The 27665-nt window shown below is 45.3% G+C and overlaps 1 protein-coding gene across 1 annotated transcript in view; it reads right to left on the bottom strand.

The window, feature by feature from the left end:
- The window catches only part of IGSF11 (immunoglobulin superfamily, member 11), a 108016-nt gene that overhangs the window by 207 nt on the left and 80144 nt on the right, over nt 1–27665 (bottom strand). The window contains exons 2-7 of the mRNA XM_009998259.1: nt 4649–4812; nt 3192–3399; nt 2239–2394; nt 1124–1246; nt 756–906; nt 4–186 (exon numbers count right to left, since the gene is read on the bottom strand). Of these exons, the coding sequence (XP_009996561.1) occupies nt 4–186; nt 756–906; nt 1124–1246; nt 2239–2394; nt 3192–3399; nt 4649–4812 (985 nt within the window). The remainder of the gene's footprint in view (nt 1–3; nt 187–755; nt 907–1123; nt 1247–2238; nt 2395–3191; nt 3400–4648; nt 4813–27665) is intronic.

Raw genomic sequence — 27665 nt, 5'->3', positions numbered from 1 at the left:
AGCTGGTGGGCGTCGTTGCTGTTGCTGAAGCGGGTGAAGGAGTCTGTGGCGTGGTTGGCTTTGGGGTCATTCCAGTAGCGGCTGTTGTAGGTGTTGGAGGAGGTGAGGGTGTCGTGCTCCGAGGAGGAGGCGTCGGCGTGGAATGTCTTGGCGGTGGAGTTGCACTTGGGCGGCAGGTCATCCTCCCTGGGAGGGAGACAGGGTAAGGATGATGCCCCGCCTGCCCAAGATCTACCCCATCCAACCCACCTCCCAGCTGGGGTCAACATTCTCAATTCAAGGTGAAGGGCAACACCAGTGTGAGCCAGCATCGTTCCTTGGCCCATTTGCTCATCCCGCTTTGAAGGACCCATCTCTGTGCGCGTTAATTGCTCCATGCACCCACTACTGAGGTCAAATGTCCCATGTTCATGGGAAATGCTGTGGCTGTAACACCAGAGAATCTCACTTTTGTACGTCCAGAGCTTTTCAGCTATCACTGCCTGCTATTTTGTATCAGCATCCCCACCACGTCACTCTCCTTATGGAGCTAAAAACATCAAACCAAAGCTCTCAACAACGGCAGTACTGAAACCAAAACCTGTAGTTACCATTCTTCATTTGTTCTTTCCATTTTCTGAAGGTATACGGACATCTTCCCCTAGCCCAGAGGAACACACCCAGGATTAGCAAGATTCCTGATTGCCTTTCTGCTAAGCCACTGCTTTTGCCGGGTGATTACACGTCCCCTGCCACCAGCTTTCCTTGACCCTTACCTTATCTCATTGGGAATCTCCTCTTCTTCTTCCTCTTTGTGTTTATTTTTCCAGTAAAACAGTGCCACAGCCACCAACACAATGCAAACAACGAGCACGACAGCACCTGTGGCCACTGCTCCTGCAATCAGGCCAATGCTTCGGGGATGGGCTGTGGGAATGATTGAACAGAGAATGGAGAAGAAATCAGGGCTTATCTGTGGCCATCCCTGAGGCTTTCCAAGCTACTGTGCATGAGGAGGGGGGCAAAGGGAACATCCCCGCTCCAGGGCAGAAAGATCTTCTGATAGAGAGGCACAGCAAACATGGCTACACACTGTAGTGTCACAAGACAGAGCTGGTCAAGGCCCTGCTGGCAAAATACTTACGTGCAACGACTTGCAGGTCCACAAGGCAAGTGCTGGTTCCAATGGCATTTGAAGCCACACATTGGTAAAGACCTGAGGACGCAGTGCTGATATTTCGGAGAGTGACAGTGCCTTGGACTTGGTCTAGTCAGAGAGAAAAGAAGGATTTAAATCCCTTCTCACCTTCAGGAAAACTGAAAAGGCAAAGGCAGCAAATAGAGATTTTTGGTGTGAGACTCTTAAGAGAGAAAGAAATTACAAAATAACCTTGAGATGGAAACAATGTGCACGTGCACACATACACACACACAAATTAGGTCTTAAGGAGCTTACACTAGATATTTCTTTTTCTACTTATAGATGAATTTCTGCAAATGAAAAGCTTGAGACTCTTAGCATTGTGTGACAAAGGGAGGAAAAAAAGAGGTATGCAATTATCTATATCCAGATCTATCTGCTAAGTTCAATCCTAAGTTAAATCAACTCCTAGCTCTCCCATCCTTGGGGTCCCCAGACCCTGCTCTGCCAAATTTCCTTATTCCTGAATTACATAAAACTAGAATGCTTGTTGTGTTCTTAAAATACAGCAAGATAAAGGACAAAAGCACAATTATCACTATTTCTTCAGAACAGCTAGGTGGAGAAATCTTACAGATGGGACTAGGGGCTGGGCAATGCCCAGTCTGATCAGAACCTTCCTTTTACACACATTTGAAAGGCAGTAACTTATCGGAGAACAGTGAACTCAGTGTGTGAAGCTGACAGTTTTTTCATGGGGTGATTCTGCCTCCCTTCTCCCAGTTTCCAATCTATGAGCTTTTCATTTGGTTTAAAATGCAAGTGAGCCAGCAGCTGAAATCTCCATCCACATGGCAGATTCTGGCAACCATGTTATCCCTCTCCCATTTGACCAGACCCTTGTTCCTCAATGAGAAACATGTTTCTGTACATAAACAACATGAAAATGTAAGTGGCCACCTGAGGGTATCTAGTCCCTCTAGGAATCTTCACTCCAATAAAGCGACCATACAAGTGACAGCAGGCACTCAGTGAGCCATGCCACCTCTGGTGGCTCAGATAAAGGGAAGCCCAGGCTGTCATCTGGGAAGTAAGAGGAAAATCAACAGAACAAGCACCTTGTGTGGCAGTTGGGGGCAACTTGGGAACATTGTCCAGTTTCTCCCAGAGGTATGTTGGCCGGGGAATGCCTTCTTCCGAGCTGCAAGTCAGTGTGATATCGCTGCCCACATCCAGGGAACCCTGGATTCTGCAAAGCGGGGCAGAAGGAGGAACTGCAAGAGAAGAGGGGAAAGTGACAGCAGATCAGGAATTATGACCAAACAGTGGAGTGGAGGCTCCTTCAGGACACGTGCTGATGGGAAAAGCAAGCAAACCAGCATAAGCTGCCAAGGGGACAAGAGGGAGGCAGCAGACAACAACTCATTAAGGTTTGTGGGGTGACAACTCAAGAGGATTCCTGACTCACCAGCCCATCAAGGTAACTACTGCTGACTTTCATAGGACTCGGCATTTTTAGACCCCTCCTGAGTGAAAAAGGTGGATATTTATATGTTTGAGACAGCAAAGGTGGTGAGAGCTAACAGAGCTGCAGAGAGAATTTGTTGGGGTTTTGTTGGGGTTTTGCTTTCATATCCCCATAATGTCACACACTCTGGAGTATTCAACATCCTAGGAAGCATCTAGTACTAAGTGCTTTTATGAAAAGGAAGCAAAATTATAAAGTAATTCTCTTTTTCTGTTGCTATGCACAAAACTTTTATGGTCCTTTCAGCTCTCCAGGATGCCCTTGTACTTTACTCATGCTTCTTTTCACTTCCACATCACAATGCTGCCATAAGAGCTTTCTCTCCATCATATTTTAAAAATCCATTATTTGCTACCTGCATATGAAGACTATGTGCCCTACAAATTCCCCCAATACCCACAAGGCAGCTCATCTCTCACCACAGGATGTCCATGGACTATAATGCCTACACTAAGATATTGCTCTGCTATGATGCACTGTTATGCCCCTTATCCCTGTTCCTCCCGCCCCCCCTCCCCCGCCCCATAATCCAAATAAACACACCCAATACAGTAAGTCCAATGACTCCAATATTCCTGACGCCTCGGTCAGGAAGATTGTTGACCAAACACTGGTATGTGCCAGTATCTGATAGTTGAGTGTTGTTGATGAAGATGGAGGCACTGGTGGTTGGCATTGTCACAGCAAACCCCACTCGCCCGTAGAACTGGGGTGCACCACCAAAGATCTGACCCCCTTGGTAGAGAATAACCTGGAAAAGAAAGGAAGGCTCAAACAACACTCTGCAGGAGCTGAGCAAGGAGAAAGAGCAAGGAGCAAGCAAAACATGGGCTTCAAAAAACGAAAGCACCAGTCCCTAAAGCATCTTGAAATAACCAAATCTCAGTATACGGTTGTCCCAGGCATATCCATCCTAGCATGATTTCTCTAAAGGAGGAACACACCCTGTAGCCTGTTTTATGTCAACAAAAATGTTCACAGAGGTAACAAACCAGGAAGATACTCAAATCTTCTGGTACAGCTGAATTGGCAATGCCAACCTGCTCCATATAATAGTCATTACCCCTCCGGAAAGAATCAATGTAGTGAAGTAGACACTTTCTGCAGGTCAGTGAGTATTTTGATGGAAAGTGTCTGCCAAGTGGGCAGTACCATTTTGAATCTCAGCAAGCAAGATCATGCCATGCTTTGACACTGCTTACTGGAGATCATTGGGATGAATTGAATGGCAGGCAATGCAACCCTTGAACCTGCACAGCCTCTAGCAGTCAGACAGCTCACATAGCAGTCTGTACTCAGACTGAGACTCTGAGAAGCAAGTACTGATCTGTGCAGGTTGTCACAACTGAATACCTAATGTGATGGGGGCAGTGTGACCCAAGACAGATGCATTGCAGAACAGTGGCATTCTTCTTCTGCCAGAGTATGCAGACAAAAAGCAGGCTATCAGATCTCAGGCTATGATTCTTCTGTCCACCACAACAGGCCTTCACTTGTTAATGTTAATAAAAATTAACTTGCCTGAACAACAGACAGTGAAAAAGTAGGAGGAGAAGTAAAAGATGAAAAGAGCTGATGAGATGCCATGTGTTCTGCATATATTTTACATAAATGTCATAGGTTCAAGCCTGTAGCTGCTCCCTGAACTCCAAATCCCATACCTAGAGCACCAAAACCTGGATTACATCTCCTGTGCTCATAAAAAAACCAACCAAACAAAAAAAAACACCAACCACCAGAGATCCAGGGCAGTCATACAGTATCACATACACCTGCCCCAATTGCACATCCAGCCAAGGACACAATGCACATCAGTTAACAAAGCACTGAAGAAATAATTTTCATATAAGATTCAGAGGGCACGTTCAGCAATTAAGGGAATGTTCTGGGAGAACCAGAGACTCAGCACTGTAAAGGGACCACATCCAGACTTGGGGTGAAAAAAGGTGAGGAAAAGGAAAGTCCCAAAGGAATGCATGTGCCAGTGAGAAAGGACCTACCTGTTGAGGCTGGTTGGCGTTAGAAAGAGGAATGACCATCCAGATGACATTAAGGTTAGTGAGGGCAGCGTTAGTGGTGAAGGTGCAGGGCAATACTGCTGTCTGGCCTCGGGCAACCTGGATGCTCCCTGAACTGACTGACACCTCCAGAGGACACACCAGACCTGGAAAAAAGAAGGACACCCAGTTCAAGCATTTCAACCAGTTCAAACCCCATAAACATGCAGGTCATGACAGCAGCATCCTGTAGTTACACAACTGTCCCTTACCCATTACTTCAGGCTAAAAAAAAATATTTTCCTCTCTCAACAGATGAGGCTGCTCTCATGCAGACCTTTTCATAGGCAAATATGGATAGGCAGCCCTTTTAAGTGAGAGCATTCTAGTTTCAGAGCCTCTGAAAACAACAGGCTTCATTTTGGCGATGGGGAAAGGGCCATAAGAGCAGGTAAATCTAAGAGGTAATGAAATATGTTTTCAAACCCATCAATCTTAATGATACCCTACAGCACTGAAACAGAAAAGGAAGCCGCATTCTGAAAGCTCTTACCAAGGGTTAAGAAGAGAGAACATGTATCATCAAAGAACAGTTCTTTCCTGAATTCTACCTCTCTGAAAGTCCAGCATGAGCATTTTAGTACTATTTAAACACAACAGTACAACATTTAGTACAACATTTTAGTACTATTTAAAGGGTAAAAAATCTAAAATTGTTCCAGCCTAGCTATTTCTATCTAGCTGCTGATAAAATACTACTGATAACGGAGGATCTCATAAAATGTCATTTATTTTCCAGCATTTGCATCATTCGCTTCTTTGCATTCCACACAAGCTGGACAGGGCTCAAAGCCTGATAAACCCCAGTTTCCCAGTGCAGCAGCTCAAGCCTGCAATTTTTAGACTGCAAGTCACCCAGGAAATACGTCCCTTCCTACTGCCAAAATCTTGTCAAATGAAACTAACCAAGGAGTCACCACCACCATTTTTAGGAGCATTAAAATTATTTAAGCCATTTTTTCCCCAGAAAATCAAAATACTGACTATGAAAAACAACTCTCTTTATCACAGCTCACTACTTTTTTTGTTCAAAATATGTGGGATACTGCTGGAGGAGAAGGCAAGGAGTTTTCAAGCTCCAAGGCAACACCAGACTGTTGCTAGCAACCAGGTGTGGTCTGTGGACAGCACTATTCTCTTGCTGACTCCAGAAGGGGCTGCCAGCAAAGTTTCTCTTCTCTGCCAAGAGACACTGGGTTTGCTGAAGGTGAAATGCTCCATGACAACAGGTTTCTATCTGAACTATAAAGAAATCAAACAGGATCATTTCTGAGAAAAAGGTGAGTGGTCTCCTGCATTCTTGCATGCTGGGATCCTTCCCAGCCTATCTGAGTGCTCAGAGCCTGGAAGTGCTGAACTTCAGATGCTACAGATCCAAAGTCTCTAGCACCTGCTGTGGAGCTGCGATAACCCAGCTTGCAAATCCTCAGCAACCTCCTCCAGACTTCCATTCCTTCCTTCATATCTCCCATCTCTAGAGCCCCAAGTAGTTCAAGGAGGTTCAGAAGTGACTCAGAACAGAGCCAGGCAAAATACCATTATAGTCTCTCCAAGTGAAATTTGTGAGTTTCTCATTTTGCAGAAAGAAAACCCAAGTCTTACTTTCCTCGCAGGCTTGGAACATATTTAAAAATATATAACATTTTGGAAATTCCTAGGGAAATGTTTAATCTCTGGTGCTAACATGTCAGGGAATTAGGTGCCTGGATGAGGAACAGCTGGTGAAAGCTTAATCCATCAATCTCCTATGCAAGGCTGTCAGCAGCCAACAGAAGTAAAATAATTTGAAGAGCCAGTAATAAGTATCACCTTCATTACAAGACATCTGCCTTCCAGTTGCATCTGTGGTCAGTGAACAGATCGGGAATGGTTTTGGAATCCTCATTTGTTTGTGGCTGGCCAGGCAGTGGCATTAGTCCAAAACCCAAAAGTGATCCATATCAACTTTGAAGATGTCTCATACTGAATATTACCCTGACAAGGGACCATCGTTCTGCAGGCCTAAATTTGAAGGCTACCTTTCTGTGACTGCTAATCCAGTCTAGCCTCATCCATGTGCTAAATAGTGTGCAGAAAGTCACAATAATATGGATATTTATTGGATTAACCTCTCCCTCCAACACGGTGCAGAAAGCTCCTCTGCCACGTTCAGCATAGATTTAATGAGATGCTCTCCACAAGAGGAAAACCAACTACTCGTTTGCTTTGGAATAGCATCAGGAGTTCTTCAGTTCCACCCCTTAGCCCCTCCAGTTTCCCCTACAAGCAAAACCCACACATCCAAATTCTTGTCATTCAGGAGTAGTATGAAAGTGTATTTACATACCAAATTTACTGCAAAAGTTAGAATTTAAATTTTTCATTGCAGGATTAGTTACATTAATCACTCAGTCATCAAGATGATGTGATTTTAATACATAACCATGCTCTTGTTACTCAAAATATTTACTATTAGGTGATTGTAAACATCCTGCAGAATAATAAAACCACTAAAATAGAATATATATCATTTCTTCACTGTAAAAATAATTATCAAGACATTTGAGAATTTCCCAATCTAGTTATGAACAACTTTTAAAAGGAAAGAAAACACAAAATATTCTCCTTGCTTTGCCAGTGCCCTACTCCTGCCCAGCAGCACCTCACAGTCCCCATAATCTCCTCCTCTTCTCAAGGCACCACAGCATCCCTTTTAATTTGAATGTCATGGAGTGGTGTCTGCGAGGGGCGAGCACTAAGCAAGAGCTAAGGTCCCTGTCCACGTCTCTTGCCAAGGGGAGCTACTTCAAACTGGGCAGCCAAGACCAGCACATCATGCTGTCCTTTCTCTGTCTTGTTAAACCACTGGGAAAGCCAGATCCCCAGACTTGTCTTTGCCTCATGCATCCCAGGGCCTGTCAGCTGCTCTCTGGCCCAGGATGCATAAAAGGCAGGCAATGCTCAAAGACAAGGACTCATTTTGCTCAGCTTAGTGGCACCTGCAGGGCTACATCTGGGGAAAAAACACACAACCACGTCTGACAAGTGAGTTTGGACAAGGTGACAGGGGAGTCAGGAGACAAAATATAGCAGGCAAACTCCTCTTCCATCAGCATAGTCAGGGAGGTAGGTCTGTGTGTTAACACAGCACTGGGGGATGTTACTATGATCTAACTCCTTTCCCAGGGAAACAGCTAAAAGAGCAAAGATCAAATGCTCTTAAGAAGTTACAGTGTCTTTCTTCTTATCTCAGGTTACTAGCAAATGTAACACACTCAAACATGCCCTTGTCCATCTACAAAAGAATCTACATGACTGCATCCTTCCACACCAATAGTTATGACCCAGAACACAAGTGGATGCACACAAAGACATACATACTTATAAACCTGTATACCCAGGAAGACACTTAGGAGGAAAACTCAAACAAATGTTACATGTTTAAATATTTCAAAATTAGCAGTTGCAAAAATGTAGATTTGCACTAATGCAAAAGGAGGGAGGCAGAGGAGAGAGGGAGGAAGATATTTCAAATTTAGTTTATCTATTGGGATAGTGATTTTTCCATGCAGCCTAAGGAATGAGGACTTGAATTCCCTTGGGTAGATACAAATGCAAATATAGATATATGCTCATGCATACAGCCCCATCTAGTTAGTCAAATTACACAGAAGAGGTTAGAAAAATCAAGCAAAGGGTGTTGTAAAGGATCTCCTTTTCCAAAAGTACACAATCCAGATCTTTTCTGAGCATTCAGAGAAGTTGAATTACTTGTGAGAGACAACAAGAATCAATCACCACCAAGTTCTCTCCTATAACTGGATTACAGTGACCATCACATCCTCTCTTGCATGTGTAGCCTACTCCTTACTTAGTAATTAAGCATCTCTATGGGCAGCATGCCTGGAGGAACAGCAGGGCATACCACTGTCAGCAGAAAGAGGAAAAGGCCCTTACTGTACATAGGATACTTTGATCTTAGCTTGATTCTGCAAATGTCTTTCTCCTTTGATCGCAGCACAGCAAGCTCCCATCACTAATTAAAACGGATGCTCCATTTTTATTTTTTTTTCCTCCCTTTTAGAGAATCAGCCAGCAGAACAGTGTTCTGGCTACAGAGGCTCTTTTAGAGTTTCTTGCTATTTCCAGGACCAAATAATCTGGCAACAGATCATTCTGATTACAGTTTTCATGGGTGACTATCACTTTTCTATGTAGCAAACTCAGCTCCTTCCCTTGTATCCATGAAGGAGCCCATGTAGGTTGTTCATACAGCATGACACAAGCATGTAGAGCCCAGTCCTGCAACCAGCATTTGCGTCCCTGCTGGGTATAATGAGGAGGCAGTCATTGCCACGTGTTTACTAGCTGCCCTGCAAGGACTGCAAGCCTGAGAGGTTTCAGAATATACCAGATGCAGTGAAGCTGAAAGACATGGGCACATCTTAGCATTTTGACTCATGCTAGGTTGACTGAAAATGTTCTAAGCTCTCTGCCAGAGATCACCAGCAAGACCACCAGATCATCTTGGCTGACAATGCCATGAGGGAAATGAGGACTTCCACCACTATCACTTCACATCAATAGGCCAGATTATAACATGAACAGCTGTTGTACATGACCAGTCCATATCACCATGACAGTCACAGACCACAAGGTCTTCAGAGGCTGTGTCTTCAGGAAGCACTGTGTTCACACTGCTGAAGTTTTGCTAGGGGCATGTCCTCCTCTACTGCTGGATCATCCCCAGCACCTGGTTTTCCAAGCCAACCATGCTCAGTGAGATATCTGGGACTCACTAGCTGGGTTGCAGTACAGTGCACAGAGAGGGTCTTCCCCTGCGGTATTTAGGTTAGGAATGTCGATACCCCAGGACTACAGAAAAATAAAAAAAAAATATTTAGAGGGTAATTCACACCATGAAAGTCAAGCTCCTGCCCTGCCTCACCTTCTGGAGGACAATCTCTACCTTGCAAGTACCCCTAAGAAATGTTGGCAAGTCAGTAGCATTTGGCAACTTCCTAATACTTAATGATGTGGGAGGTTGGGCTAGCATGACTTTGCATACACAGAGGTACAGGTTCACTCTGCAGTGTTGGCAAGCCAGGGAAGCAAATGGCCAGGGGAGAAAGGAGTGAGGGAGGTGTGGAAGAGATTAAAAAGAACTTAGCTTTATGCACTCTGCATCTTCAGACCTCCAGGGAGAACATGCAGAAATGTGTGTGGCCATGGGTAAATGAGAATAAAGCTTCAAGCTCTATCAGCTTGCATTTGAAACACAGGGAATGGCTTCCCCCATCCCAGTGCAATTAGCAATCCCGTTGCCATGTGCTGGGCCTTTGGCAATATGACATTTTGAGTTCCCTTGTTAGAGAGGCAAAGATGAGGTCACTCAAAAGTTTCAAGAACAAGGCAGGAACACAACGTTTGATCTGGCAACTACAGGCAACAGGGAGAGAAACTGCAGAGCAGTCCTTTTCCTGAGATGAAAGTAAAACAAAAGTCACTGTACCTTTGGCCCACCTCAAATCTCTGAGTCTGGGAACAAAGCTGCTTTTCATACTGAAGAAATGTCTCTTACCCGAAATGATCCAAGTCACATTGCTGACTGCACACAGAGCGCAGCAGCAAAACCCACAACCTGGGACAGAGTGACTCACAGCTGGAGGGCACAGTAACAGCTGCAGGGAGTACTTCTGCCACAGAACCTGCTAGTGCAGCAGCCATTCAGAAGCCCCTGAAGGGGCCTGACTTGCAGTTGTAAGCCCTGATAACACTGAAGTTATTGAGTATGATATGACAGCACCCAAACACACTGCTCAACAAGCTGTCTGGTCTTCCCCATTCTCACCAGGGGCTGTGTGTCCTCCTGTCATTCTGGATTCACTACACTTGCTAGTTCAGAATCTATCTTAGCAAAAGCAGTATTTACCCAGCCTGGTGCCTGGAGGCAGCTTGCAACAGTCTTGCTCAAGGAACCAGCATCATCAAGCACTCCAAAGTAACACAAGTCTGAGTTAATGCCCATGATCTTGGTAGAAACCTCCTTGGAAAAATTATACCAGGATGTGAGAGCAATGGTGAGAAGAAGGGGGGGCTCCACCTGACTATAGCCCAAATGGAAGGCAAATTTTCATCCAAACCCAAAGTGATTGCTTCCTTGCCCCAATTCGCAGGAGCCTTCCCAGAGAGCCTGCAGGGCACAGGGAGGACACCCAAGAAAATATCATTCTTCTGTCAGAAAAGAGGAAAAGAGACTTTCTAGTGTAGCTCCCCCTCAAGATTCAGTCAACACTGTCTAAGCCACTCCCAACTGAAGTTTATCTGATTCAGTCTCTAAAGCTCCAGAAAATGTCTGTACTGTGTGGCACAGCTCAGCAGCCTGGTCCAGCACTCACCAGCCCCCGCTTTTTTGTAACCCCCAGAGCTCTCACCAGAGGTATCTCTGGGCCCTTGTCCTTTCCTCTCTGCAAGCCAGCCATGCAAGTCATATTTCCCAACCTTGTCCCTTCTTCTCTCCTTGTCCAGCTCCTTTTGCGTGACCTTCGCTTCTCCCATCACAATTATGAGCAAATATGTAGCCCAGAGCTAAAAACAGAAGTTGCAGTGGAACCATTTTCTTCTCTGAAACAGCTGCATCGAACACTGAATGTCTCAGACACCAGACTACGAATTTATTAGGAGTAAGCCCATTTCTTTTATTTAGATAGGTTCAATATAGCAAAGCTCATGCTGATTCTTTCTGTCACACAATGTGATAGTAACCTGGCAGTGTATAAGGCAAAGGAATTTCCAACTCTTCCTTTCCTATCTTTGCTGGCTCTCCAGAACAGACTGGAAGAAACATCAGGAAAACTGTCACATCTAGCATGGTTTTAGAGCAAAATCTCTGTAACTCAGGTGCTAAACCTACACTGATACTAATTTTTCCTCTGAGGTCTACATGGTATTACTCTCTGTGTTAAACACAGGTCAAAAGCCCGGTTAAAAGTTAATCTCTGAGCACATTTATCCCTGGAGAAATCATCAGACACAGCTGGTGGTATCTAGTCATCCTCCAGCGTGGAGTCTCCCAAGTAAATAGATCCATTTCACCACACTAAAAGCAACCACAGAATTGTTACCCACTCCGTAGGATACACAGGCTACCAGACACTAATCCAGGGAGAAAAACACAATGTCAGGGTCTTGAACTCAAACCTGCAATGTTTCTTGTCAATAGCTCCACCAGCCGATCAGGGACATTGGCTACCTGTAAATCTGTGCTGATCACACTGACTCTTCTCCCTTATAACTTATAACTTCATCTGAACTAGACAGAAATAAAATAGTGGTATTCCCTGCTGACTCACCCTGCTCTGGCCTCAGCTGTTGTCCTGGCAAATAATGGTCACTATCACCTCTGCCATCCTCCCTTTAAAAAGCTGGTCTTTTCTGCAGGCCAGCTGGAAGAAGGATTTCTAACAACTGTCTGATTGAGATGACATGGAGCACATCTCCCTGCTCCTGATCTCCCCAACCTGCAGCTGTACAGGTGATGAAAACTGAACTTCAAGACAAAAACAACCAACCAACCAACCAAAAGAACCCACACAAGCTTTTAGCTATGCATACTTCAAGAATTATGTTAGTTGCCTCCCATGTCCTTGTCAGAGAAGCTGGACTAGCTCCTGCAGGGGTCAAAAAGGGGCTCTCATAACACACTGAGGAATTTGATTCCTTTCCCATTTCTGCCCATTTCTCCCTCGGTCATGCTGAGCAAGTCAGTCAGCTTCAGGTATCCTCAGAGTTTAGACCTCAAGGGTTTGGTTTGATGAACTGCTGAGCAATCAAACCTGCTAGGGAAATCAAGAGGAGCTGTGCTTTCCACATAGCAGGGATCACATTATGCTAAGCTCTTTGTGTAACCTGAACAGTTCTCTTCCAAAAGATCTTAATGGATGTGTGTAATTAGTCACAGTCCTGAAATGCGAAAGAGGTTTTTGAGCTTTGAGAAGAGCATAAGGCTAGAGCAGTTTCCTGATATGTACTAATCTGAAACAAAAACCCAAATCTGTTTTACAGGTGCCCTGGTGATAGGAGGGTCAGGGGCCAAATAACTCAGGAGGTCGCTTCCAACTCCAGACTCCTGCTGTACTCCCAGTACTGGCTTCTCTTTTGTCTCTATCCAGCCTGGCTAGAGATGCCAGGAGAGCTATCTTCTTCACAGTTTCTGCTAGTTGGGATCATCACCTTGCATCTCTGCTGCCTTGGATGCAGTATGCATGCAAGTTAGCCATAAACCCCACAACTACATTGTATTACAGCAAGATTACAAAAATAGGAAGGGACATTGATAGGAACAAAAATAGCATCTACAATGACATTAGCTAGGATAAAACTAATCAATCGCTGTGCTCTGGGACATGCGATAATCCCTTCTCCATGGTATAGTGTTGCACAATTAGGTCCATTATGAAAGGTTTAACACTTCCCTGTGATGCATGCGGCATCGGCTGGGAATAGAGACTGCTGCAATCTGAGCTGGCAGTCCTTGAAGCCACAGCATTTCCAGAGGACTCAAGGAGCAGCTGCACTACTGAGGTTGGGGATTTTTTTTTCTTTAGCAGATAAGTAAGACCAGAAGGGACCCGGAGAGGATCAGGAACTCACTCAAGTGCTTATTCATTGCTCCCTTGAGTTGAAAGAGGGGAAGGATAGGTAAGCCTAATTCAGGCCACCCTGTGGGACCATTTGGTGACAGCTTTGCCCATTCCTGGCTATGTCCAGCATCAGAGTCACCGATGACTCATCCCCTCCGGACTCAGGTGGGAAAATCAGGAATATGCAGTCTGTCTACAGAAGATGGCTGAAGGCCACAGTGAGGAAGCACACCCAAGGTACAAACAGGGTGATGTGTCTTTGCAATAGGGTGCTAGTAATTTCTTTCCATCCTAAAGTCCTCCAGAAATGCTTGGAGCACCATTTTCCAAATTGCAGGCACAGGCAAAGGGGAAAGTGAAAGTCTAGCTGGGCACAGAAAAGCTTCTCCTTATTCTTTGTCTTCTACTAAGCTGACACTGGCAAACACAGTCCCTTCTCCTTCACTCCTAGTCCTGTGATAGAACAGCTCTGGGGAATCCTGCAGCAGTAACTTGGGATGCTGTCAGCCTCTGCTGCTTGCCTCAAAACCAGCAAAGAAAGAAAGAAAGCTCTGCCTCCATCTCACAACCAGGTATTAATTAGTATAACCCACTGAGGAAGAGGCAAGGAGAGGCTAACTTGCTTTGCTGAGAAAGGGAAAAGCTGCATTGCAGACACATTGTCCTATTCTGCTCACTGCTATAGCGGAAGAATCATCCAACAGCAATGAATGTCTGGTGGTGGGAACATTTTAAACAGCCATGGCCAGTCACTTTTGCTGAAGTCACTTGGGAAGGGAAGCTTATCAAATGTTCATCCAAGCACATTTAAGGTAGGAAGCTCAGCTTGAGTTTGCAAACAGCCTACAACAGCAGCTCAGAGCTGCTGACTTTCCCACTCATCTAGATCAGATGCCAACATAAACTTCCCACATCCCTCCTCTTAATTATCTCACTGTTTGTCACAGCACATTGGGAAGGAAAATGTACCTTTCAAAGCAAAGGTTTGTATCCATGTCTCTTAAAAGAGGGAAAAGGCATGAAGTTGACTGAGAGCAGTGAAGGCATATGTTGGCTTAAGTTGCCTGAAGCAGGTTGCAAAACCTCACAGGAGCCAGCTCTTAACATTTGGAAAGCACCACCATGGCCAGTCGCTGTCTCTGAAAGCATCCCCCTGGGTATCTGTAACCACACCTGAGGCCAGTTGAGCACACAACATACAAAGTACAGGATGAGGCTGAATGGGACGAGAAGAAGCTGTACGTAACTTGCTTACCCCAGAGCAGGAGTCTAATTAGAGCTCTTCCCAGGATCTAAAGGCAAAAATAGCCTCGAGTTCCTCCCTGCCCATTCCATCTCTTTGCTAGTTATTCTCCCAGCACAGCCCAGTCAGCAAAGACGTGTCACGCCGAGGAGCGGTGCCAAGTGCTGGCAACAGCACGTGACATTGCTGACACAGCAGAGGGGCCTCCTCTGGGAGAAGGTCTCCACCGGTGCCTCTGCAAGAGAAATGTATCTGCTCCCAAGACTGGGGGACAGAGAGTGAGGTTTAGGAGGCTGAAATTAAAACAGGTCAGTAAAGCTCTAAGACGCTCACTCCTGTTTTCTGTTTGCCGAGCCATAAAAAATACATTAACAGCCTGGCAGCTTTGTAAATGATTTATGGTCAAAAGAATAAATTTCTTCCTTTTCTCCTGGTTTAAAAAAAAAAAAAGTGCAACATAGTGATAAACTGCTTCATAAGGGAAAATAGCTCAAGGTTTAAATACTTTCAATGGGATATGGAGTGGGAAGGACAGAGCCCATAGGGAGTAAGATTAAAGCCCCATAAGGAGAGCTGGCACAGGGGAAGGCAGGATGAGTGGGTGGGCAGGCTGGAATATACAAATTGTGAGTGGTGAGGAGAGGCAAGAGTGTGGGCTGCAGCTCCATGGGAAAAGAGGTGGGAATGGGGGAAGGAGAACTGGCTTCTCAGTGACTTTTTAACACTTCAACACAGAATGCGTCAGGAGATATGGGTTCTGCACATCTCTCCACCTCCTGCCCCCATTAAAGGAAAGATGCCATTGAACACAGACTGCAAACTCACACCTGATGTCTTTTTACCTACCCTAACACAACCATTATTAGGTCCAACTCCGGTGGAAATAGTCCCAACCTATGGTCTGACTACTTTTACCCAAAACACCAAGACCTATGTCCATCCTCCCCCAAAAGGAGGAAGAGCAGAGAGTGATGGACAGAGAAAGGACAGTGCTTGGCCTATTGGGTACAGGCTGGGTGAATATGCAGGGACAAGATGCTGCGCAGCTCCCTCCCTGCAAACACCAATAATATCCTCCGGGAGTCCTCTGGGAACCTCAGGTGGCCACATGAAACCCAGGCCTCGTTGGTGCTGCTGCATCTTCCAGAAATGCTGAGGCAGCAAGATAACAGGAACACAATGCACCCACACGTGTGGGGAACACGCTCACCCAGGCTCTGATGGGCTCCACCACAAACAGGAGCGCACCCATGCACACAGGGGTGCAGGTATGAAACAAGGCCACTAAGGTCACAGCAGGGCTGGAGTCAGCAATGAGGGCTCCAAGGAGCTGGGACTTCCTACCTGAGACAGATTCTCTGCAAGAGGGAGAGAAAAGGCTGGACCAGACCTGGATGGGGCTGGAGACAGGCCACGGGCAGCCCCAGTATGGAAAATTTGGGGGAGAGGAATGAGGGGCTGCAGTAGCTGTGTGGGAGCTGGGATTGGGGTTAAGGAAGTGCAGGGGACCATGAACAGTAGGGCCCGGGGGCAGAAAATAACTTTCCAAGAAACGGTCCCACATATCCAACCCCCCAGTGCTTCCTTCCTCCATTATCAGGATATTCCAGTACCATCATCACCCCATGGTTGGTTATGATGGCCCATGGGAGGGGTTATGACGGGTTGGTCACTCAACAAAGAGGTGACTAAGACAAAACAAAATAAAATCAAATAATTTAAAATAGAAGCAAGCCTTGAGGAGACAGAAACCAGCCATTTCTGAGGAAATAAAAATAAGTTTAAATTTATAGACTAATCCCATAGTCCTAATTTATAGACTAATCCGATAGGAAGGACTGTCACCAGGATGAGTGTCAGATTCTTAAAGCATTTACTCCAGCAACCCACAAGTTTCAGCTGAGGCACTGCCAAGTAAGCTATCTGCTTTCTACTCCAGTTTTGTGTCTCATTTATGAAATGCTCTCATTCTATGGAGTATAAAAGCTTTGCAAGTGAAAGAATACATGGCAGATCTTGTTTGGTGTTCATCATGCCTTTGAGCTCCCCACGAAGTTTTCCTGCTCTGTGACTCGGCTGTGAGTCCTACTTCACCTCCACTGTCACCTCCACCAGAGTGCCCACAGCCAGACACACTAATGCCCAACCTGATTTGATATGTCCTAGCAATTCCACTAAAGGCAGTTAAATCACTGGAAATACACATGATGTTTTAAAGTTAAGCACATGTTTAAGCGTCTTGCCAAATCGAGGCTTAAAGATCTAATCACATTCGGATCCATTTTGATAACAAAACTCCCGTGGCCCCACTGGTATGAGTGTGAGAACATGCACAATCACTGTGAAACTCCCCTGTCTCATACATGATGCTCAAAACTAGCTTGATAAAAGCATATTTTTCAGTCTCCGAAAACAGTCAAATTGAAACTGGCTTTAATGGAGATGTTCAAAGACATTACAATACCATACCTTGAACTTGGTTAATCCCAAACTACTTTGAATGGAAAATTACTAAAATTATTAAAAACAAACAGAAAAGAAACAAAAAAGGCAGGCTCTTTTTCATTTAAATTGAAGAGAAAGGAAAATCCAAATTTGTCTTCTGATCTGGCAAATGTCAGGTCAGTAATTGAACGTTTCAGATTATGAGCTGAGCTATCTGGAAGAGGTTATAAAAGGACAATTTTCCACTGGGAAAAAAACCACCAACTTTTCAATAAAATCAAAATAGGTTGTAAGAACATCAACTTTGATGATATTTTCAATGACTGAAGTCAAAATGAATTGCTTCAACTTTCCCATTTAATTACGGCAATATTGGCACACTTCAATTCAACAAGGTAAAAACACTTCAATCCATTTACACTTTTGCCATATATTGAGATATTACATAAATTCTGACTTCATATAAGTTTAGGCAGTAACAGTACAGCGTTATATACACATATACATACTTAATAGGCTATGGCCTTTCAATGTTGTGTGAACAGTATTTTTTCCTAATGGAAATTTCCCTGATTTCCACTAAAAAGTCTAGACTCTCCCTGTGATGTGAAACGAAACAGAGACACTAGGACTTCCCTGGAATAGGTGACCAGTTCATTACCAGCTTTAGCTATGAACAACTCTAGCACAACCTTCACATGGAAACATGCAGAGTTCAGTAGCTGTAGGTGTTTCCATGTGAAGTTTAGTCCTAATGCTGCTCAAGTGGCCAGTGGCAGGCACAGACATTTCCACACATGAGTCACAAGAACACATCCATTCATGTACTCTGCTGACCTTTCCCTGAGTAAGACTCACTCCCTGCTCTCTGCCTTCAGAAGGCTCTGTCTTCTCCTCCTCCCTGCCCCAAAACCCAAAGATCATGTTGCTGACTATAAATCAGTTCCTCACTCTCCAGCCATTTGGACTAATCATTGCCACATTGCAGGATGGAAGCAGGACCAACATATAAAACATGTGCAGCCAGATTAATACAGATCTGCTGTCCGTCTGCTCCATGCCCTTTTGCCATGCTGATAATGCCAGCAAAGGCTGCAATGGAAAACAAGCCTTAATGCTGGGAAGTTCTCCCTGCTCACAGTGTGCCCAGAGTTGGGGCATCTGCAGCTCTAAGCATCCAAGCTGAGATCACTGGCCCAGACTTGTCACAAATACAGAAAATCCTCATCACCAGCTGGTTCCAGCCCTCCTGCTCTCTAACATAGTACTCGAAGTCATGCTGGAAAAGCTCAAGTGCAAAAAGTTGCACCAGTAGTTCTAAACTATGCTAGCAGGTGAAGGACTCGGGCAATGCAGAGAGTCTCCAGTTTGCAGTGAGGAAAACCAAGATGGAGAGAGGATATAACTCACCTAAACACCATGCAGCAGGTCAATGGCAAGACAAGAATAAGATTTCAGCACATGATTCATGGGCCTTGCTCTGCCTATTAATCTCGCTCTCCACCACTATGCCAAGTATTAATATTGATTTCAAATTAACACACACATACTTCATCAAGGAGAAAAAAAATAACTGAGAAGGTTCACTACCTTCAGCTCTGTTGGAGGCCAACATGATAGTAAGAGCAAATGCTTTATGCAAGAGGTCCTGCCCCAAAGTGCTCCAGGCTAGGGGGCATGCAGCACCACCCTGAAGAATGTGTCAGATGCTCACAAAACTCCAAACTTAAAGAGATTTTCCAAAAAGATGCCGTATCATCATAACATGCTTGAAAGAGGCTTTGTGAATGCAGCTGCTGCTGTTATTGTACGTAACAACGTGCCTCCCTCCACTCCCTTCTTACGCCAAGTCCTGAGAGTTAACTCTGGGTGACCAAGCCTCACAGTTCTGTCTGGTTTTATGCTTGCCCTCTCTCCTTCCCTTCCCTGGATGTCCTAAATTCCTTTTTACAAAAGCTGCTAACTTTTGCACACATAAAGCTGCTACAAGCTTCCCTTGTCTTTTAGAGCTGGAATCTCAGGAAAACTTTACAGATTTTCTGTCTGTAGCAGGAACAAGAAGCTGCCTAGACCCAAGCAGCAAAGTACACAACTGCTCTGAACTAGGAAAGATTTTTTCTGCACAGCTGGCTCAGCTTTTCACACAGATGTTGTCGCTCCTGCCAAGTCTAAGAGCACACACAGCAGCATTAATATGAAAGAGCTCAATTGGACACTGGTTTAACAACAAGTTGAAAATTCCCCAAGCACAGCCTGGATGCCGGGTTTTCCTTTTTCTTTGTTTTTGTTTTGTTTTGTTTGCTTTAATGAACCCAATGGGAAAAAAAAATAACAAAGCTGTAAAAAGCCACTGAGGGAAGTTTTAGCCTTTCGGGGGTAATTTTCCTTTTTGAAATTCAAAACACACATGTTAATCTTTAATGTTAAACTCTGGATTAAAAATTTATTCCAAAATCTCACAGTTTGGAACACTTACAAGTCCATTGCATTATTAAAAGCATAGATCAGTGCTACTCTGCATAAAGAAGTCTCTCCAAACTCTTCCCTTCCTCTTGAAGCCAAGATCAGGTACTGCTCTTTCCAATTATCCTTTAAGCTCAGAGGAACCTTGTTGCGATTCCCAAGAATTGGTAAAGGCTCACTCTGGAGGCCTCTGAGTCCCATTTCAGAGTACTGCTGCTCCCTCTGGTCCTGGGGAGAAAACCTGGAACCAACAGGAACAAGCAGCACACTTTCAAACAGCACTCCCCTGTTTAGCAGGGGCTAATAGTGGTGCAAGGTTGTGGATTGACTCAACCTGGCTAGCTTTGTCTTTTTGAAACCAGATCCATTCCACAGGCATCAAAATCATCACTGGCCTCAACCTTTGCCTGAGTGCCTTGGCAATGCTGGGGAGGGATTGACAAAATTCTGCAGGTCAGTCCCAGCGTTAAGCTTTCTGGTCCCTGCAAACACCCCTAGTTTTAACAAAGTGATGCGGGATGCACAGCCCCAAGGAAAGAACCATCTTTGCTTGATATGGTCTGGGCTGCCACAACACACTGTGGCAGAGGACTTCTTTCAGAGCACTCACTAAAAAACTAAAACTGCCCCATACCACCTTCCTACAAAGGCTCTCATTTAGAAACATGGAGTACAAGGGTGACCTCTCAATTTTACTTACTTTTTGGTGTACTCTTTTTGCCTGAGGAGGGGGGGGCAAGGGACCAGGCAGCATGTGCAGGTGTTGTGTTTTTTTAAACTATTTTTGGAGCTATTTGCTCTCTCACCAGCTGCAGTCTTGCAATGCGACAGTAGGCTGAGCAGGAGGTTTCCATCTCCAGAGCCTGTGGAACCCTGTCATTTACCGTAAGGGGTAAAACTGCCTTATTAAGCACCGATATTTTTAACAGCCACCTCAGCAGGGTTGCGCTGGCTGTTACCAACAGGAAGCAACCTCTCTCCTATCCTGCACTCACAGGCTCATTTCCTTCCAAATCCTCCACCTGAGACCATCCCCAGGAGGCTGCCCTCACCTGCAGCTGTCTGGGTCCACACCAGATGAACCTCAGTGCCAGCTAAGGCAAGCCCTGCCCACCCACCTCCTGGTCAAGGAAGGTACACAAGCAGCAAGCATAACTCCTGGAGGGGATGTCCCCCCTGGGGATGTGGTGATGCCTCTCTGACCCTCCAGGTGCCATCAGAGTAGAGGACTTCTCATTTGCAGTTGAGACTGCTGCCTGCTGCATGAAAGGTACTGTGAGGCAGAATATGCTGAGCTGCACCATGCAGTGGGCAACCCCGTTGTCATCAGACTCCAGGCAAAAATGATGCATCGTCCCTGGCTTTAAAGCAGTACTTGTCACCAGGGAGAAAATGAAAGAAAGAAAAAACAAACACACAGAAAAGACTAAACAAGTACAAGATGCACTTATATCTCCCTAGTTTATCATAACTTTTCCTGCCATATTTGCTAATGGCAATAATAATAATAATAATAATAATAATAATAATCACTGTAGTAGAAGCACACTTTGGCTTCTTTCCCAAATTCTCGTCTTGTTCACCAGGCAGTGAAGTCATTGTATCACCAAAATTTCACAGAGAGTCAGCTTTGCATGACAACATTTATGCTGGGAGATCTGAGGGGGAGAGGGTGGGATGAGGAGCAGGATGTTTACCTGCACCCCTGGGGGCACCTAGCCAGAGGAGCAGGTAAGGCCTTAGCATAAGCAATTACCCCTCTTCTCCCAGCAGGTCCAAACTGCAGAGGATTCAAAGAAGCTGAGAACACAGAAAAGGGGTGGAGGAGAGTCCTCCTCGGAGACAGGAAAGTGCTAAGCAGGAGGGGGAAAAGGTGGCAACTTCCAATATGTTTTCCAAGACTGTAAAGTAAGGAGCGCAACAATTACGAATGAACATGCAATCCAGCACAGTCCTGCTCAGGATGCAGGTGTATTCCCCCAGCAGGATCTGAGCACCCCAGGGGAGGCAAGGGGCAATAAGCCCTGCTGACTTGCTCACGCTTATGGAGAGCTAGACATGAACCCTCATTCTCCAGAGCCCAGCTTCATAGTTCATCTCCCAGATAATCTCTCCTCCCATAAATTCAGTCTTCTACTTTTAAACTCATGTGTCCATTAAGTCAGATTACAATTAAGACTCTGCAAACATGGCAAACTATATTAATGAACATCTGTTTGAATAATAAGCCTGAATTTGCTTTGACAGTATTCACCTGACCTGGTTTCCTTGCCTTCTGAGTGCCCATACCAGCTCTCCCCTGTTCAAAGACAATGACACGAGGGAGAGTCTGCTGCACACACTCACATAAACCTGAAGATGGTTTTGGTTGGTGGAGGAGAAGTTTCCAGCCTCTGGTGCACACATCTGCCAGAGGTTTCAATCTACTTCTTAGACTTTGTAAAAATTAGCTAAGATACACAAGCCTAAAGACAGAAGGCTAAAATTTACTGCACCAAGGTCTGGTGCACCACTCAGAAATCTGCATGTGGGTTTGAATCCTCTGCAGTTTGGACCTGCTGGGAGAAGAGGGGTAATTGCTTATGCTAAGGCCTTACCTGCTCCTCTGGCTAGGTGCCCCCAGGGGTGCAGGTAAACATCCCACTCCTCATCCCACTCTCTCCCCCTCAGATCTCCCAGCATAAATGCTGATGTAATAGCTCTCCCACACAGCTCTGTTAAAAAAATTCCTCATTAGTGAGTAAGAACAAATTATTTTCTACTGTAGGTCATGCTGAGAGGGTCAGGTTAAAAAGCAAGAATACAGACAGTCATGCTGGCAACCTGAACTGATGGCAACCTCTGGTAGAGGAAGGGGAGCATAGACAGTCTCTTACATCCCCATCCACCTATGTGGCAGTTAGGGCAGTATATCTGACTACAGCCTCCTCTCCCTTCCTCCATCTGCCTGGCTGTGAGCAGGGGCAGTGTCCCCTCACCCTGCCACCACTCTGTGCTGCTTGGCCATGTGGTATTGCAGAAAGACAGGCAAACAGAGACTAATAGAAGGAGCAGAAATTATATCCCAAGGTCTACATGCAAGTTGAAACTAATAAACACTCAAAGCAATAGATTGCAAGCTAGAATATGGCCCTAAGAAAAACATTGAAAAGCAGAGAGGAATAAACACAACTGTATATGCTTGATGGCTGGCCAGAGAGACATTGTGGAGTTAAATCCGCATTGCTTAAAACACACACCCCACAGAGACAGAGGAAAATGCTGCCCACTGAATGTCTCTGCAAGAGCCCCGTATCTTCACAGATATTTTGGCTATCTCTAAGCAGGGTGTGGAATGGCTAAAGGAAAACACAGCAAAATAAGAGGGGTCTCAAAGCAGGAGGAACCAGGAGACTGGATCCAATGAACCAGCACTACACTGGATAAATCCTAGAACAACAGAAGCTCAGAAGGAATTGTCTTTTGAGGCTTCCACAGGGATGCAATTTATGTTCACAGTAAACACAGGCCACAGGGAAGGAATCAGCTCTACTGGCAAGGTGGTATTGTGGGAGTCTGTGCTGTGCTGAGACTGGCACAAGGCTGCTGCCCATCCAGGGATAACTTGCATGAAATTATCAGTTTTTTACAATTGCTTGCCCAGCTCTCATTATCATAGGACCTACTGATATGCATTTTTACACTCATGTCACAAAATGTTAAAGTCTTTTCTGAGCTCTAGGTAACAGGAAAATACAGCAGTGGAGGAAACCTCTTTTGCTAAGCTGGAAGACAGCGTTGGTTCAGATACTACATGCAGCAACAACCCGTAACAGCAGAGGACAGATGAAGCTACCTTTGGAGAGTGGAAGTCTGAAAAATGAAAACAAGCTTCCATTAGTCTTTGGCTCCCTGGCTCCTCCTGGCTCAAAGTAATTAAATGGATTTGGTTCATACTTTTACTTTTAACTGATCAAGAACTGTCCTGCTGCCTCCACACCCACATTGCATCTAACATGATGACTCGCAGCTCAGCACTTCCCTGGCAGAGGGAGAGGGGCCTTAGGCATCTGCTCACCTACCCTCTTTCCTGCAGCACTGCCAGTGACCCCCATCCTCTCCAAGGCCAATATTGCCCATCACCAATGAGATCCAAGAAGACACAGTTCAAAGCAGTGTGGTTGGGCCTACCACAGCAACAGTGTGGCTGAGGGAAAAAGTTATACTCCTGGGTTGAGGGGCATCATTATGGATCCTAAGTGCCCAGGACTTATGTTCACTTTTCAGGCCATACCTTCAGCCCTGTGCCAGTGAGACACTAAACATGGGACTGAGGGTGGCAGGGCACAAGCTCCCTGCCATGACAGCACCTTCCTCCCCAGGGCACTGGGGGCTGGCTGCTCACTGGAGCTGACAAGGCCATGCAGCACCGGTTCAGAATTTTGCATCCTCCAAGAAGTGAAAAACAGGAGGTGGCAGGCTGGTTTATCCTCTGCTTTCTGACTGCTTGGGTTTCTGACAGATTTCTCTGCGAGGGGCTACCCAAAATCTTCGCAGAGCTGGAGTGTCAAACGTTAACACTCAGCACTTAATTTGTGGTGCAAATCCTGTCAAACTCAATCACGTCTCCGTGCCCCTCCAAGGCATCCCAAGCCCTCTGCACTTCTGTGGGGGGCTGAGGCTTTAAGGACTGACCAACTGTTAAAGCAAGTCTGCGAAGCAGCAGGATGCAGAGCGTATGCTCCGGCGTCAGGGATGCCCTCGCCCCTCTCCTCCCCTCTGCCAGCTCCATATCCACACACAGAGTGGTCAGCAGGGAACACATCCCAGACGGCTTAATTAATGAACATATTTAGAAGCTGCAGGCACCGCTACGCTAGAAGGAAAGGGTGATAACGTTAGCATCTGAGCACGAGCTAAGAGAGGAGAGAGATTGGTCCTGAGGGGCTGGCTGGCTGGGAAGCATCCCAAAAGCACAGGACTCTCTGCAGGGATCTGCCATACTCATCTGCACCAGACACAAAGGTATCTGCGTGGAAGGAGACTTCTCGCAATGGGGGATGAGGCAGGGTTAAGTGGGAACCCAGAAAACACGTCAGACGCTTCTTTTTGCACCAAATGAAAGGAGAAAGTCATCACTGTGAAAAAGAAAGAAGGTAGGAAATTACACAGAGATAGGGAGATACATCAAAGGGACAGGAAAGAAACAGAAAAAAAATAGAAAAATGCTAAAGATAAATGTAATATGTTTTTAATTTGCATGCAAAAAGAATAGTTCTCTTTTCCCCACTGATCACCTTTATTAGCAACAAAAATTGCAGTGAGATCTCAGACTAGCTGTCTAGCTCTGACAACATCAAAGCTCTGAAACAAACTGCTCCAAGGAGGCTGTGAAAACTCCACCTCAAGCAGATTTTAAAGGCAGGCTGTAGGGCTGATGGAGCCTTAACCAGGTACTTTGCCTGAGCAGCACAGAGAGAAGATCAGTGGTGCGTGAACATTTGGCTCACTATCCACTATCTGATTTTTGGAGAGCAGCTGCATTAAAGCGTTGAGTTTGTAAAAACTACTGTTTAATAACTTGTGTTCACCTCAGTTTTGCAGGCCACATTCTACATATCAGTGACCTAAAAAGATGCCCCAAGATTTTCTCAGGCTTCTGTGGCTCTACCTCAAGCCACCTGGTTCTACCGGTGTTTTCCTACAAGTTGCCTTTCCATTTCCATGCCAACATCAGCACTGGTGGCTACAGATGTTCTCGAGAAAGTGACTGCCTGGGACAAGGAAAACTATGAGAAAGGAACACAAGAAATAAAGGGATGAAGAGGAAAACTAGGAGAAAGATAGATAGGAGTTTTCCATCACCAAACTTAGATGAAAAAAAGCAACATAAAAAAAGGTTTCATTTCCATCCTTGACCTCTTGGTGAAAAGTGAAAGCTGTGTCAGAAAAAATAAAAACCATCTGTCCCACTTCTTCCTCCTACCCTGACCATTTTCCATAGAAAAAAAACCCAACAGCAAACCACCAACAAAACCCAAACAAACAAAAATACAAAAAAAATCCCATCAAAAATCAAAAACGGAAGACAAGAATGTAATGGAAGCTTCTGTGAAAAACAATCTTTGATTAAAAAAGCCACTTTTCATCAACACGTACAGCTGAAGGAAAGACCTGAACCAGCTCCACAGAACATTTTGGATATACAGGCTGGCCCCAAGCCCAGAGAGAGGTATTTGTCCACAACAACAGGAAAACTCAGACACGGCATAAGTACATATGTCTGTACTAGGCTTAATCCAGCTAGCATGCTAAAACCATCAGAGGTGCCATGCTGGACATGACATTGTGTACTTTTCTGATAGCAGCTCACAGTGAGATAGTCCCTCTGACTCTTGCTCATGTAGAAGAGAACGGATGCAGCAATGCCATCATACCTTCCTCTGCCGAGGCAGACAAAATCCCTATGTGCCCTGATTTGGTGCTATAACCTCATCCAGCAGGTACCGGAGCCCCAGCTCCTGGCCAGGAGCAACAGAGTTCTTGTACATGGGGCTATTGTCAAAGGTACACCTCTGTGTGAGGTTTATTTGCTCTCCACCTACCACTTGCTGGGAGGAAACCAAGATACAGGAATTTGTGAAGTTGCTAACTCTGCCTTGCTGGCACAGCATCTGGACACAGCCTTCTGGAAAGTGTCACGTCCACTTGTTGGGTGGGGGCCCAATGCTCAAGCAGAGGTCTTTTGCAGCTGTTGCCCCAGAGCACCAAGGCTTTATGCTACAGTACAGGTCATGAGATCAGCACTACAAATTCAGTAGCAAAAGGAAGCCTGCAAGGGAGCTGGAGGGCACAGGCCCATCTGGCAGGGCAGCTGGGTCACAGTCACCATGGTGGCTGGGGGAACACAGCAGGCAGGCCAAGCAGAGATGGTGTGCAGCACCATTGAAGGTGTCTACACCTTCCTCAAACAGATGAGTGCATCTGCTCATGTACATAGACAAGCAGGGGAACAGCACTACTCTTCCTCTAGATTTTCCTCTAAAGCACTTTTTCTTCGGTGCAGGGGTACAGCTGGAAGGATCAGAGAGGAGAAATTGTCTCTGTGGAAGGGATGATGCACTGAGAGTTTTCTGGCCAAAGCACTTGGTTGTTCACATTTGGGGCAAGTACTTCTGCACCCTTAGACAACAGCCTTGTATTCCCCTCATGCCTCCTGCCACCCCACTAATAAATAAATAAATAAATAAATAAATGTATACCTGTAAAAACTCACCAACCTCAATTTCTTTCTTAGCCAGCCGTTACTTCACCCATGAAAGCCCAAAAAGAGGCTCAGCACTGATATACCACTGCATCCTCCTCCTTAATCCCCATCCTTTCCTCAGCACAATTTGAAGGGTAATGACCTGAACCAACCCCAGCTTAAGACAATGGGTGTCTGTTTACTGACTTCAATGGAATTTGGATTAACATGAGATTGCAAAATCTCAAAAACTAATGCAACTGTAATGTTGTTAAAACAATGGCTCAAAGGTCAGGAGATCCCTGAAGTTAAAGGTTTCCCTTGAAATCAAGTAAGCCACATTGCACATCCTGCATTGCCTATGATTATACCTTCATGCACAGAAAGCAAGTGCTGCACATCTGAGAAAAAAACCCAGAGATATAGAACACCATGCATGCAAAACAAACTTTAAGAGACAATAGCAGTAGCTATCTACCTCTTTCCTTATCTCCCAGGTTGGTCCTGATATCTCGTTCACTGCAATGATTTCTGTTTTTGTGTTTTTCTTGAAAAATTAATAAAACAAAAATGCTGCAAGACGACTGTGCATGTAGAACAAATAGCCCTCTAGTCAACAGTTATGCTATGACAACAGAGCTCAGAGTGCAGCAAACTCAGTCGCAACCCCATCTCCATGTAGCTACAGGATGCCACCTTTGATACCCCTTTCCAGTTCACCAGAGGTCAGGCAGGAAAGCAACAAGATGCTGAGGAATATGGCACTAATGATGACACTTTCTTTCAGAGCTTCTCTCCCCATACAGGTAATGCCCTTGTGTGGATTATTATCCTAGTGGCACAAAAGAGAAGTGCCTGGCTCCAGTTTTAACCAGAGCACCCACTTAATTGTGACTGCTGACAATTACAAATGCCCATCTTTAAACGAGGTATGCTAGTCAGAAGCCAGGTACCCACAGTTCC

Source organism: Chaetura pelagica, unplaced genomic scaffold (assembly GCF_000747805.2).
Source record: "Chaetura pelagica isolate M959 unplaced genomic scaffold, ChaPel_1.0 scaffold65, whole genome shotgun sequence".
In the NCBI taxonomy this organism is placed as follows: Eukaryota; Metazoa; Chordata; class Aves; order Apodiformes; family Apodidae; genus Chaetura; species Chaetura pelagica.
This window is presented reverse-complemented; position numbering and strand designations above follow the sequence as displayed.